At 29.5% G+C, this 15,388-nt stretch overlaps 1 protein-coding gene across 8 annotated transcripts in view; it reads left to right on the top strand.

Moving 5' to 3' along the window:
• The window catches only part of LOC143240167 (host cell factor 1-like), a 100,152-nt gene that overhangs the window by 46,899 nt on the left and 37,865 nt on the right, over positions 1 to 15,388 (top strand). For 6 of the 8 annotated variants that reach the window (XM_076482152.1, XM_076482151.1, XM_076482156.1 and 3 more), the window contains 4 exons: positions 2,840 to 2,995; positions 9,705 to 9,829; positions 10,712 to 10,915; positions 14,266 to 14,437. In XM_076482152.1, the coding sequence (XP_076338267.1) occupies positions 2,840 to 2,995; positions 9,705 to 9,829; positions 10,712 to 10,915; positions 14,266 to 14,437 (657 nt within the window). The remainder of the gene's footprint in view (positions 1 to 2,839; positions 2,996 to 9,704; positions 9,830 to 10,711; positions 10,916 to 14,265; positions 14,438 to 15,388) is intronic. The other 2 variants (XM_076482153.1, XM_076482157.1) reach the window with 1 other exon arrangement.

The following is a 15,388-nucleotide window of genomic DNA, read 5'->3' as shown; positions in this document are numbered from 1 at the left end:
ATAATGTGCCAATCAATCACTATTCATTGTTAACTTTTAAATGGCAGCCATCGTAAGTTGATGGTACTACTTACAACATTCCTGCTATATAAGGGTTAAGTATTAGCCAAAGGGTTAGCAGTAAATGCTACTTGCCATTGTGATTTCTCTGTGGATGGTAGCTCAAAAATTAGGGGCAGTAGGAGTTAACCTTTTAAACTTTACCATAAACAAGCCTGTTGCATCAAATGAATAGTTAGTACATAAAGTAAAATATATAGGGAGAACACTTCCTGATAGTTCCATCATTCTTTGTTAAACATGTTGGTACTATGGGTGTTTACAGAAAAAACAAAGAAGGTAATTATATACACATTTGTTTTTAAAAAACCTATTTTGTATTGTTGATTTTTTTTCTAAATTATTTCAGTTTTGTGTTTTTCAGCAAGTTAATCTTTAACTTAACCTATCACCCTTAAAGTAATATTGGTAATAGGCCAGAACTTTGAAGTATCAGTGTGTATTGTAGTAACAGTTTATGTGGAAAAGATAATTCTTATGGGAGGTCACTAGAACTTCCACACAATTGGGATTATTGTAAAGTTTTTTTTGTAATAGAATCAGTTATGTTCACTTCTGTCTGACCTCGCAGTTAGTAAACCTAGATTTTGGACCCGAGGATTGAAGTTGGTGTTCTATTGCTTGAGCCCCCCGCTAGTACAGCGGTAAGTTTATGGATTTACAACCCTAAAATCAGGGGTTTGATTCCCCTCGGTGGGCTCAACAGATAGCCCGTTGTGGCTTTGCTAAAAGAAAAACACACACTCTATTGCTTGAAAAATGTACTCTGTTTTTTGTTGTTACAGATGCATTTTTAAGAATGGTGGTCAAATCTTATTAAGTCAGGTGAAAGTAGTCCAAATATTGGTGGTGGGTGTTGTTGTTTAGCTGCATCTCCTCTATCCTATCAATTTAAAATTAGGAATATATGTGTATATAACCCTTGTATAGCTTCATGTGAGAATTTAAATGTGTATATATAATCTGTTTCCATGTATTAATCTTTTGTTTGCTGTTGTTTTAAATCATTTTCTATTATGTTTTTAATGAAACATTGCTTATGGTTTATTATAAAACTTATAAACACTCTGTAACCATCCTTGAAGCCTACTTGTTCCAATGTTTCATGTGTAGTATAGTTTTTCATCAAGTAATTAATCTAACTTTATAACTAAATGATTACTGTTTATTTTTGAAATTTAAAGCAACTTATGGATAATCAGTTAGTTTTTACTTCTTAGAGGTTGTAAATTATACTGAAGCTTTAGGGCATGTTTACAGCTGTTGTACTGTGGCTATCCCCCTTTATTTTTGACTAATTGGTCCACTTCTGAATCAGCATTTTCTTCATTTTCCCAAGTATGTGATAGCTGGAATGTTTTAAAATTTTGCCCTTTATTAAACTTTAATACCTCTTTACTGCAATATACCATTTTATTAAGTGGTCAATTTATCTGATGCAAAAATACAGTTATTTTGCAACAGAAAACTTATTGCATTGCATGATCTTTAAGATATAAAATAAAATGTTGAAGAAAATATTATTTGTATGTTGATAGTTCAGAGTATTGTGTCTCAGAACAGCTAGTATGGGTATTAACACTTTTACTGATAAGGAGAGAACAACATTTTGACCTTCCTTGGTCATCTTCAAGTTAAAAAAGAGAGAGTTTGTAACTGGCCATTGGCAGGTGCATGTCTTAAGGAGGAGACTGTAAACTGGCATGGAATTGTAAGGAGCTTTGCAGTTAGACGTTAGGTTATTAATTAGTATAGATATAAAGGTGTTCCTTTAATTGGTTTAAGTTTGGGTTTAGTTGTTTTATAAGTAGGGCTCCTTTGATTTTTCATTTTTTTATTTTCGTTTTCCTACTTTAATAGCTGAGTGTTTTTTATGGTTATGCTGTTTATTTGATTTGTAGTGTTCAAAAATGTGTGAAGGTGTTTTTGTTTTTCGAGTTCTTTGAATCTAGTTTCCATTTTTCTCCTTGTTTCTTCAATATAGAAGTCATGGCAGATGTTGCATTGTATTTTTATAAATGATGTTGGTGTTGTGTTTGTCAGTGTAGTTTTTACATAGTATGGACTTTAGTTTTGTACCTGGTTTTTGAATAAATTTGGAGTTTACAAACACAACACCAACATAATTTTATAAAATACAATGCAACAACTGCTATGACTTCTATATTGGAGAAACAAGCAGAAAAATGGGAAACACGTTCAAAGAACACACACATAAAAAAAAACAAAAAACTTTCACACATTTTAAACACTGCAAATCAAATAAACACAACATAACCGTAGAAAACACCCAACTATTAAGTAGGGAAACAAATATAAACAAAAAAAAAAATCAAAGAAGCTCTACTTATACAGCAACTAAAACCAAAATTAAACCAGTATAAAGGAACACCTTTATACCTATACTAACTAATAACCTAACATCCACCTTCAACGCCCCCTACAATCCAGTATCCATTTATACTCTCGTCCCTAAGACGTGTCCGTAAATGATCTCATTCAGACACTCTCTTTCATAATCTGAAGATGACCTAGGAAAGTCGAAACATTGTTTTCTCCTTATCACTAAACATGTTAGTACCCATACCAGCGGTTCTGAGATAGTTTTATTTCAAGTGGGTTTCTCGTCATCAAGAGTTCAGAGTATTATTATTTATGGTAAGTATGATTTTAAAAGAAGTTAGTTTTCTCACGAAAGTAAAACATTCAAATTCATATCTTGTGTAGAAGAGGTATAATGAGATTTTAATTCTGTTGATCCAAATCTTACATCAAACAGGAACCTCCACAGTGAATGTTCTTCCAATCTCAGTTGGAACACAGTTGAAAACTGTGAACACCTCCAGTGGAATAAAGATGATTGTTGTGTCTGGAGCTGGACTTGGTGCTGGTCAGCAAGCCATTACTATTCTTACCACTAATTCATCATCTTCAGGTTAGTTCAGAGATCTGTGTCATGCTTGTACTATTCTCATTTTAATGTTCAAGATTTGGTGTTGGTTTACTTTAATAACTTTGTCAAACCCACCTTTTAATTTGAACCAGTCTATCATAGCATTATGAAACTTATGAATGTCTCATAGATGTCATATATTTGAAACATAGCCTCTTGAGGTTTAAAGTATAATGACCATTGAACATTTTTATACTTGGATGTTTTGAGTGATGTTATGTTTTTACAGAAATAAATATTACTTTTTGACATGAGCATGTATATACATGTTATCTTATTAAATGATACTTACTTACATAATTGTTTCTTTGTGTCTGTCTTGTTCTGCGTGGTGCAATTATTCTGTGACTGACTAGAGCTGTATTGGTATTTTTATTTTGTTCTTATGTTATTGTACTTATTTCATAAAAAGTTAATAACTAGATTGTAAAGAAAATTATACTAAACATTTATGTCAACCATTAGATACTTAGAAATATATTATTATTTGTTTTATTTTACTCACTCTCTGAACATGGTCTTGGTTGATTTTGACTGACCACATGACCTCTTGATGCTTATTTTAAATATTTAATACTATTAACTTTTAATATGGTATGTATGTCTTCACAAATGACAGCTTTTTTAGGTAACATCACAAGTCTTTCACATACAAAAAAAATTATATTTTTAGTTCAGTATTTTTAATAAACTAAACTATTTGTCCATGAATATATGGGTAATTTATTTTGAATATTTCATGTACAAAGTGATTTTCATTTTAAGATTAAAAATACTTGTATTCATCTTAAAAGCCTCTAATTTTCTTTGTATAATCCCCCAAACCTCTTAAATACACTTCACTTGTTTGCTTTCAGTAAAACTTTATATTTTATGTTTTTTCTCAATTGTATCTGAATACAGCATTGGTTAATTTGACTAACCTCATAACTACTATAAAATATTGAAGTGAATAAAATTGTCTTTTTTTCTTTCTAGAATAACTTCAAATTGTAACAAGAAACAACATGCATTTTTCCTAAATAATTTTAAGCTTGTAACAGCATACATCTATTTATAATCAAATCTTATTGTTTGGTTACCTTTTGAACCATGACTACCTACTATTCATGCTATTATAAGTTGTAAGTGACTTGGATAATGTACAGCTCATGTCATGCTGTGAAATCACATTATTCAGGAACTACTCCAAATTGGTCACATGCTTGCCTGATGAAACATTTTAATAATATTATTATTTATTTTACCTAAGGTAATCTTAACTAATCTAAAGAGATCCATATTTTTACATTTTACTTACTTTTAAAATAATAAAGGATAAATATAAAAGAACAAGAAATAAAGTACATAATCTATTTTTTTCTTGCTGTTAATTGTTGAGGACATTTTACCATATTTATTTTGTACTAATGGTGTTAATGCACTAAATTTTTTTGTTTTCTAATTAAATTGTGTACCAAAGAGCATAGACTAATAACATGTGAAACAGTAAACAATTTTTTTTCTATAACATTTTAGATAAATGTAACCTTCCCCACGGGAGTTATGCTTATATTAAAAGTGAAATTAACAATTTATCATTTAGAAAACATCATATAATACATTAATCAATAGATGTAAATCTTGGTTTTCTGTTGGTTATAGATAATGTAAGAGAGAACTATTAACAAATTCTGAAAGAAAGGATGTGATAGGTGGGTGTGGCAAGAGGTGTAATTTTCTATTTGATAGTTCTCTAACCAAACCAAATGGAATTGAAGGCCATTAAAATATTGTTTGTCTGAACAATGAGGATTTTATTGTGAGTAATTTACTTTTAATTTCTTACTCATTGGAGGGATGATGGATAAAATAGAGAAAAGGACATACATAGAGAAAATGTGTTACATTAGTGGAAATTCAGGATTTTTTAAAATATTGCCTTTATAAAATGAATAACTGAAAACTTGTTAAGATATGGGTTATTAGCTAATGTGTTATGCTATAATAATTGGTATAACATAGCAGATTTACAAAATATTGAGTGTAAGTCACTGAAACTTTTGGTCATGCACAGTAGAAAATACCTGTGGTGATATGATTAAAAGAGTGATAACTATAAGCTATGTGCAAGAACCATTCAGTAATAGGCCATATAACTCTATGAGCTAACTTGTATTGTTGAAAGAGTTATTACCATACAATGACTTGTATATAATGTGTTTAAGACTAACATAGATAGTACTTGTATTGCTCCATCTTCTTGTATTTGTAAAATTTACCTTTGTTATTATTTTATTTAAGTTCTAAATCATGTTGCATTTTACCATGCTGACCTGATGTCATTCATTACTAGCATCCAACATGGTATCAGTTCTATTTTCAGTTCTTTGAATATATCAAGTAACCATGAAAGGTTTTTGTTTGTAGAACCATACCATTCTGGTAGTTACATCAGTAAAAGAAACAAATAATTATAACCTCTACATAAGAAGAATCTGTGTGTAACATGGCTACTGTTGTATTTTCTGAAGGTGCATTATGTATTTATCAAAGTTTATAAATTTATTGTTCATATATGGAGAAAACAGATCTTTTATTAGAGGTAGGTTACAAAAAAATAAAATAATCAACAGCTTTCCTTACATGTTTGTGTAGATCTAAGTAAATGTCTGAAAGTTATAAAACAATGATTTTTATTTTTACTCTTTTTGAAGTATTTGAGCTAGAAAAATCAACAAACAGTATAGCAACTTAATTCTCTCACTGTTGGTCTTCCTATGGTCAGGAGTCATCAGGTTTGTAGACTTGCATTAAAATTCGACTGACCCACAATTTTATGAATGTATGTCAGTGAGTTTGGTATCAAATTGTATTGTAGACTATAATTCAAATTTTAGTATCATACATTAGTTAATTTTTTCATTTAAAAGTAATTATTTAATTAAAAAAATCCTAAATATTGATCTTTGTGCATCATATGGTATGTTGAATGATGTTTTGGTTCATATTAGGTGCTTGTGATGTCCAAATACAAAATATATAATTTCTTGAGAATTAACTGAAATTACCAATAATTACAAGCCAGAATATGAAGTAAGAAGTCCCTATCTTTTATATTTGCTGAGGTAATACAATATTTAGCAAATCAAACAAAATGGCCTTGCCCAATTCTTCTGTTTGGAAATACTTCATTATGTACATCCACTTTGCTGTTTCATGGCTTTATAACTAATCGAAAGCCCTGAATTTATCCCATGCTGTTTTACGAGGCTTTAAGAGTTGAAAAGTTCCCAAGATTATTTCTTTTGTGTCTTAACCTAAAATGAAGGGGTAGGTGAAAATATTGTTTGAAATATCATATTCTTTTAGACCCAAATACAGTTTAGTTACTATGTCTGTTAAATTATAGTGGATATCTGTGTTATAAATGTAGTAAATTGTTTTATTTTTGTTATATCAAAATGCATATGTAAAACCTTAAATCTTTTTCGATCCTCCAACTGTGAAAATTGAAAAGGCTAAGCAAGTTACAGCAACTGGGATATGAGTACAAAATTAGCAAATAAAGAGATTTTTGTTTTCCATACTTCTTTATTACTGTTCTATATTTTAAGAAAAAAATAACTGAAACTTAAGAACTTGTTTATAAATAGTAATAATATATACAAATATATAAATTATTATAACCAAAATGAGATTGTATTTTACAAAACACTGGCCCACTAGAGCAAATCTAATGCAGGTTGCTTTGTAATAGTTAGTTTTATACAATTTGATATGGTAACACAAGTACACCTACGCTGCACCATTGCAACTTCTGTAATGTTAGCTTGGCATGCCTGGAAAGTTAATAAAACAAAAATAATGTTTGTATATAGATTATACATCAACGAGATTTAAACAATTTGACTAAACATTTGTGATTTCTTGTATAATTTGTAGTCATTCTAGAATGTAAAAGGTGTAAATTATGTCTATTTCCTAATTTACATGGTTACAGGGTTGGTCAGATTGACCAAATCCAAACAGAGAAACAGTAATAAAAACAGTGGGTAAAACATAGTTATTTCTAAACAAAAAATCTTTGATAATTATCTGGAGGTTATAAGGATTTTGCATGTGAAATTTGACTATTTTCTGGTGCATGGAAGTATTTTTCAAACTTAAAACTACTTTGCCTGTTGGACAGTCATCATTCAAAAAGAAAAATTGTTTGAACAAATTGTTTTTTATAAAATATTAAGGCTTTAAAGCATGATATAACAATCTGATATTTTTCTTTAAATTCAATTCAATATGAAACATACCTTATTTTTAATCTTTATTACAGTTTTAAAATCATGTTTTTAAACTCCATTCTAGTTGCCTCGTATCAATAGCAATATCAACCACTTTTGATGACCAACCCTTGTCCAAGATATTCTTCTGTTCTGTAAATAAAAGCAGATTTAATGTTCACTAATAATCTCGGAATTTTGTAAAGATGTGCATACCATATTGAAAGTTATGGTATGAAAATTATAACAAGCACAAAATAAAATGATTACAAGATTGGAGCCTGTTGGGTTGAGCTCATAGTGAGAGAGTTAAGGAAGGTTTCTTTTATACAGTGAATATTATCTACAGGTGGGATGTTTGTATACTTCTTGGTAAGGGACAACAAATTAAAATTAGATTTAGAAGCCTTGTATCTTTTTCATGTTTTATCTAAGGAAATTGATAATGAAATTTGAAATTTCTGCATGTTGATGACATTTTAAAGGTAATTTTATAAGAGCGAGTTGAAGCATTTACAGACCTAATGTTGACTTGTGTGCTCTGTGCAAAACAGAGATGTGATTGAGATTAAACATTGTTGCACGTTTAGAAAATTATAAAAATCGGTTGTTTTTATTTTTGATCCTTGGCATTGAAATTTGAATGACATTGTAATGAGAAATATAGCAGTTTGCAAAAACAAAATATACATAATGGTATTTCCCAATGTGCATGTTTATTGTATAATTGTTTTTCACACTTATCTGTAAGCAACTTGTATGATATATTTATTTTTATATCAAGAGTTTTTTTTCTATGTAGTAATGTGTATTGGATATGACATCGCAGTGAGATTGATATTATATTAAGTAATTTATTAATCTACTTGCTCTTTATTGGTTTCCAATAGGAAAATATGTTTAAAAGTTTGCTTTAATAATAGCATATACACACCATCCAACACAAAACTATAATAATGTGTAAGCAAGTGTGTATAATTGACTAGAGGGTTTGATAGTATAATTTACAGTTTCTGCTTTTAAGTTATCACTTCAAATGAGTTCAACTGTTTACCAATATTTAAAGTTTCAAGGTTATATAAACAGTATCAAACTCATCCTTCAGTTTATTTTGCACACAGTTGGTCTAATTGCTCATTAAGCATTTTACAGACTATTAAAGCTACTGTTTTAGTTGTTTACAATACCTAACAATAATCTCTATTAACTGAATATATTGTGGAAATATATATTTATCACAGTAACTTCAGTATTTTTATGTTGACATCAAATCTATTAGCTCAATACTGTTCAAACAGTAAAAACACTTAAAAAATCCTGGGACAGAGGAGTAAAATAAACTTGTTTGGCTGTTATGGATCAGTGCATATTGAAGTTATAATGTTTTTTGCATATCAGTATTGTAATGCATATAGTAAGGTTTTATATATATTGCTTGAAGAAAAGTAGCTTGAAAGTTGTAGTGAAACAAAACTTTGAATTGTCATGGGATGATTTCATATTCCTTCCAGCTATTAATTTGTGAAGGTTATATATGTTACTTACTCAAACTTTTCTTCAGGTTTATTATGATTTTAGCATTGTTTAAGATTGTCAGTGAATTGTATTCATTGAGCTATGAGAATGTCACCAAACTATTAAGAACACTAGATCTTTCTGTCATGTATGAAATTAAAGTGATAATAATGAAAAAGAAACTGTATTTAACCAAAATAGTAAGATACGAAGTTATTAGAACTTGAATATCATTTAAGCAGTGATAAGTTGATATTTATGTTGAATTCATGAATAAATTTGAGGAAGTAGCTTTTGTCCTTAAATGTAAACTCATTTAACACAAAAGCATATTAATCAAAACAGAAATTATATAGTTAAATATTTGATTATCTAATATGCCATGCCTTTTTATCACTACAGTTATATGAAACAACTGATTTGGTTTGTAAAATAAGTTATTCCATTACTGTTCTCATTGGTTGAGTATACAAAGGCCTCCTTGAGGATGTTGTGGTCTAGAATAAAGTAAACATTCCACAGAAAACTATTACACTGATGAAAAAAAGCATTATATATGTTGTTATACTTCTTTTTAATGCTGTATTTTGTCAAACAAACAATGCTTGAAATATTTGTACTGTTTTCACTGCCTGTTATCACTAGAGGATTAAAAAGTTGACATGGAGCATAAGTTCAGTCATATACGACCCCTTAATTAATTTGTAAGTATCATAGCTGAACGTTAATAAATGTAATAACCCATAGAATATACAAAAAATGTCAAGTTGAAACAAACATAGCAAACATAATAGAGAAAAAGACATATTCTTCAGGCAGTTTGAATGAAATTAAGACAAGAAATGCCAACTATCCAGTAATGTTAAAGTAATTCTTATAACTAAATGAATAAGCAGATAGAATTATTTTAATTTCAGGTGCTCAGGGTTTATCAACAGTAACATCACCCATTTCTGTTACCATGCCAGCATCTCCTTTGCACAGTGGAACAAAAACAACAACATTATCGTTTTCTGAAAAGGGTACAACCAGTGCTGTTCAGGTAATTCAAATATATTTTTCAGAACTAAAGTACTCTATTAAAACCAGAAAGAGTTTTTATCAGTTAAATCTTGAAATGCTTATTTTAATCTTATGAATTGGTAGCATATAAATTGTTACATTTTCTGAAGTAACCTAACATAGAATAATGTATAATTTTATGTCGCAGAAAGTGTTGAAAGGTTGATACTTTAAAATATGCACTAATGAGGTCTGAAATGCTGTGTCCTTCTATTAAAGTTTTTCTGTTTAGCTGTTGAAATGTCATTATAATTTTCTAATATAAATCTTTAATAATGTGACTCCCCCAAATAAAAGTTTTTTTTTTCCTTCAATAGTACTAAAATCCTTAAACTATGTTTTTCCCACAAGTCTGACTTATGTACTCTGCAGTTTTTTTAACAGTTTTCCAGTATCAGTTATTATAATTTTTAATTACTTTAATACTTCATTTTTCCACCCAGATATAGTCTGTTCATAACTATTTTTCAAATGAAGATGAAAAGTAATACTAAAATGGTTTCAAAGTCTTATCCACAAACATATGGAAATTATATCTATAATTTACCATCTGTAAGACATTTATACCTGTGTGTAAAATGTCTAAACAAAGATTAACTCTCTGGTATGTTTAGTGAATTTATTTTCATGATATTTTTCCATTGAACCATTTAAAAAGTATAAATTTTTAAGCTATCAGGTTCGTTTCTGCAGTATACAAACTGATACAAAACATTGCTCACGCTGCCCTTCCTCTGTAATTAAAAACTATGAACACGTATGATTTCAGTTCATAATTGTGACTTTTTCTTCCACTTTCATTTTTTTCTACAAATTTTATTGTTTCTTAAATGCAATGTTTTATTTATTTCTGGTTTTTTAGCAGCCAGGAAGCTCTCAAATATTAGCTGTTCCTGCACAAGGAATTCTACCCACAGGAAGCCATGCAGTAACATTGAAGACAAAATCTGGGACTACTCAAAAAGTTCTAGCCATTGTAACCACCCAGCCATCACTAAATAGTGCTTCTCAAGTTTTGGTTACTGGTAGTGAACCCAGTCCTACAGTTTCTGTTGTCACTACACAGGTAAATCATACCTATATGTAGAAGTAGCTTTGATATTATTGCATGTATTTTTAGTACTATTAAATTATCATAATTCAGAATTTAAGGTAGAACTTCTTAATATTCATTCTCCACCATTTTTATCCTACATTTCAAGTATTGTTAAATGAAAAAAAAACACTGGTTTCAGTTTGGATTTATGTTTTTAATACTTTAATCATTGCATTTAGGTTTTACTTATTAACTTAAAACAGTTCTTTACCTAAACCAAAGTAATTTTATTTTTTGGTCTTTTTTTACTGCATGTGTTAAAAAAGAATGTATTTGTGTATATATGTGTGTGTCTGTATAAATTGTAGAACTGGAAAATCTGTTTTTAAGGAATGATCCTAGAAAATTTCCTGAAATTTCAGTGTGAACAAAAAAATCTCAAATGAAATAATTGGTTTCATTAAAATAAGTTAAAGAAAAAAGTAGTTATTGAAATTGAGTTTATTAAAATTTCATGTTGTCTTTTGTGAATCTTGTGCTTCACGATACCAGATACTTGCATTTGTAGTGAGAGGGTGCAGTTGATGAACTAAAATATAAGCTTTGAGAGGCCTGAAATGTTTGTTTAGGTGTTGGAATTTTCTTCAGCAAAAATCTGGGTGAACCATAAAATATCTTCCCATTATATCAGTAATCATACTTGTTACTGCAAAAAATTTTAAATCAATGTTCTTTAATAGAATGTATATGTTTGTAGTTAAGCACAGAGCTACAAAGTGGGCTACCTGATATTTAAACCCAGTTTCTAGTGATATAAGTATGCAGACTTACTGGTGGGTGTACAAAAACGTAAATCAGTGTTTTTTAATTATTCTGATTTGATGTTTGCAGTTAACAGTGATGTTACACAGTGTAAATCACATTAAATTTTGATGTAATTTTTTTTCTTTGGTAGTTAGTTTTTTCTGAGGCTCTCACATTGCTCTGCAAAGTTTGTATTTTAATAACCTACAAATGTAAGAGTATGAGCAATTTTTAAAATTTTTAAATACAATTTACATAAAGAAGGAGATGAAGGGCTAAAGAAATTGAATTATTTTAAGAAATGATGTAAAGTCTAGGCTGTTATTATGTAACAGATAGACATGTATTGCTTGCTACTATTTGAATAAAATGTTAGACAAATTGAATTTATATTAATGTAGAACACAATATATTTTTTCTAACCTGGTAGCAAAAGCATATCACTGATGCTCATTAATGGATCAAAATGTAATCTTAAGACTATGATGTACCGAAAAAAACTAAAAAATACCATAGAAAATTACAAACTTATTTTTCCTAAGTGTATGACAAAACTTATAATTTCATTTGTTTGTATATTGATTTTTTTTAAAAAAAAGCACTTGAGCTAACAGTAATAACATTTTAAATTTTACTAATTTTGTTGAAGTTGCTTCAAAAGAAACATAACTACTGTGGAGTTGAATACAAAGAGGCTGCACTGATTAAATCATATAGAAGAGTAAAATTGCATGATAAACATAACTTTTAAAATATGATAGTTTCTTAACTTGTGCTTTGGAGTGGGAAGAAAAACCTCAGTGGATTTATAGTTGAGGCTCCTTTTAGCTGTGCAAAAATGTGAGTGGGATAAATAAATTGCTTTTTTGTGTATATGAATAACTAAAGTAAATGTTAAGTTATGAAAGTATGTCAGTTCTAAAATATGTTTGACTGAAAAGGTTGTTTAAATAGATAGTTATTATATGTAATTTGTTTTACCTTTTTGTTGCATTAATAAAATTACTGCACAAACCAGCAAAAACATACACATAAAATAATTAATGGTCACTGGAAAACATGTAGGTGTGTGCAATACAAGTGAAGCATGATTGTTCAGGTATGTTTTATGAGTACAACTTTTCTTCATCAGGAGATCCAGAATGTACATGATGAAATGCCCCAATGCAACCTATCTTTTCAACTGTTTAGGTCAGGGTTTCCCAAAATGGTTGATATTGACTCACTTAGGTTGGTGAGACTGTATAGGGGATAAATAGAGACCCAGGAGTTGATAGGGATAAAATAAATGCACCTTAGGATAAGGCTGGCCTGTGTAACTAATTACCATATGATTTTCCAAATTCATATATCATTGATGCTGGATTTAACCACATGAATAGTTTTCTGAGCAAGTAGAGAAACATGCTTAATGTTGAATGCAGGGACTTAAGACCCAAACTTGCAAATGTACAGTCCAGTATTTGTATGCTTATTCAAGCCCATCCATCTCATTCTTTTTTACAGTTTGTTCTCTAAAGATTGTATTGTCATGAATAAAATTTTATTTTCAATTGAAGTTTCTTGACTGTAAAGTTTTATTTATAATTTATACTCTAAGAATTTGGGGGTTGATGACAACTTTATAAGTGTGTCCAAGGGTCAATAATTCAAAAAAGGTTGGGAAATCCTGATGTAGGTGGATGGCACATTTGACCTATTCCACAGGGGTAAGAATACCATTGATAGATTCCATGCATATCTTAAATAACATTCATCTCCAACATCCATTTCACTGTCTAACTGGAAGATAATAAGCAGTTACCAAAGTTTATAGAAAATTAATCAGTGTCAACATATTTCTAGGTAGAAATCTCAATCATCATAAAGTTATTTTGAATAATCCTAGAGTTTGAGATATGTGGAGGTTTGTAAGAGCTTGTTAAAGCAATAAAAGTGTAAATAAAAACTAAACTTTGTGCAAAAATACTGCTTCTGAATAAGGATATTCAACTAACATCATTAATAAATTATTTCAGTTTTTTCCAGTGTTTCTAAAGGATGCATTTCAGTAAAGTAATATAAATTTTCCCCTTCACGAGTGTGCATACTCATTGTGTATTCTGTTATTTTATTACATGTGAGACTTACAATTTAAAATTATTTTTATTTTGAAGTTCATAGACTTCCTTACATGACCTAACACAATGTGACAGTATTTACAAACAAGTTATTCTATCCATTGCATGAATATTTGAATATTTATTTTACTGCTGTGTATTTGAGCAATTGCCTTTTGTTTGTTGATATATCTTTAGGAAAATTAAACGTCAACTATATTGCATGTTGATAAGTATTTAGTTTGCCTACAGATAAACCAAACAAAATTGTCATCCTCTTGGATAGGCATCAGTTTTTGCTTCACTACCTTGCATTTACTATGTTGAACACTGACAAAAATGTTTTTATTAAACATATTGTATTGAGATCTTTTAGCAACAACTATGTACAATACATTCTTATTTCTTTTTGTCTTGTCATCTTTTATAATCAGTTGATGGATTAATATAAGAATGTAAACTTTGTTCTACAAACAGGCTCTGAGTGGGGTTCCTATATCAGCCATTGGGAAGTCAGCCAAGGTGATGATTGTTTCAGCACCAACAACCAGCCAAACCCTGGTGACAGCTGATAGTACTGGAGCAACAGATGCTCAACTTTCAGAATCTCTTGGAGGAACTGGAGATTTAGTTGACCAAAAAGCAGCTGGTATGAATAAATTGTGTAAATAGTAATCTATATTTGTATCTGCAATTTAAATTTCAGTTATTCATCAGTTTGGCATATTAATTCTTAATTTTAATAAGAAAAAAGAAAACTGAAAGTTGCTCTCCCTAAATTAAACAAGGAAAGCAAATTGTTTTTCTTAGAACAAAAATTATTTTACTGTACTTAATGACATTTTTTATTCTTTATTTTGATTGCTGAAATCAAGGCATCAAATAAATACAACTTTCTATCAAACACTATAAAAAATTATTGCACTGGCCAAAATCAATTGAATCTGGAAATTACATGTATGTATGTGTGATATTGATTGGCCTTGCTTAGGGATTACATTTCATGATGAGATAAGTTGTATGTTAAACCTGCTCTTTCATGGTGAGTGTTCATCTAAAATTGATTCTGAGTGGCTCTATTCTAGTTGAACACATTTAGTTCAACAGTTTGAGTAGCTTGTCAATCATCAATGGAAATCTGTCTTAAAGTATATTAATTCTCGTGTGTATCATCAAATAACATGGGCTTGGAAGTATGTTTGCTACACGATCAAAGTGAATGAAATCCTCATATTTGCTATACTGATTATGGGATTTTCAATTTTTGTCCTTATAAATCCAATCTGATAATTTTAAGGAACACTTATTATTTATGCTTCTTGGACAAAGTTAAGAAGTACAAATGATTGTGTTCTTTATAAATAATGTCCTGGCACATTGTTTAACATTTTATAAATCATGCAAGAACTCCAATTTCTTTGTGTCAGGTTAGGTGCAAAATATTTTATGAATAATAGTATTTCCATTAGATAGTAATAAAATGTCGGTTACTGTACAAAATGCACTTTATCCAAAGGGTAGCATACTTCCGTGAGATCTTTCAAAATGTGCAGAAAAGTCAGGAATGTGATATTTCAAAGAGTAGTTCATGACTAGTGTT

Source organism: Tachypleus tridentatus, chromosome 13 (assembly GCF_004210375.1).
Source record: "Tachypleus tridentatus isolate NWPU-2018 chromosome 13, ASM421037v1, whole genome shotgun sequence".
Taxonomy (NCBI): domain Eukaryota; kingdom Metazoa; phylum Arthropoda; class Merostomata; order Xiphosura; family Limulidae; genus Tachypleus; species Tachypleus tridentatus.
This window is presented reverse-complemented; position numbering and strand designations above follow the sequence as displayed.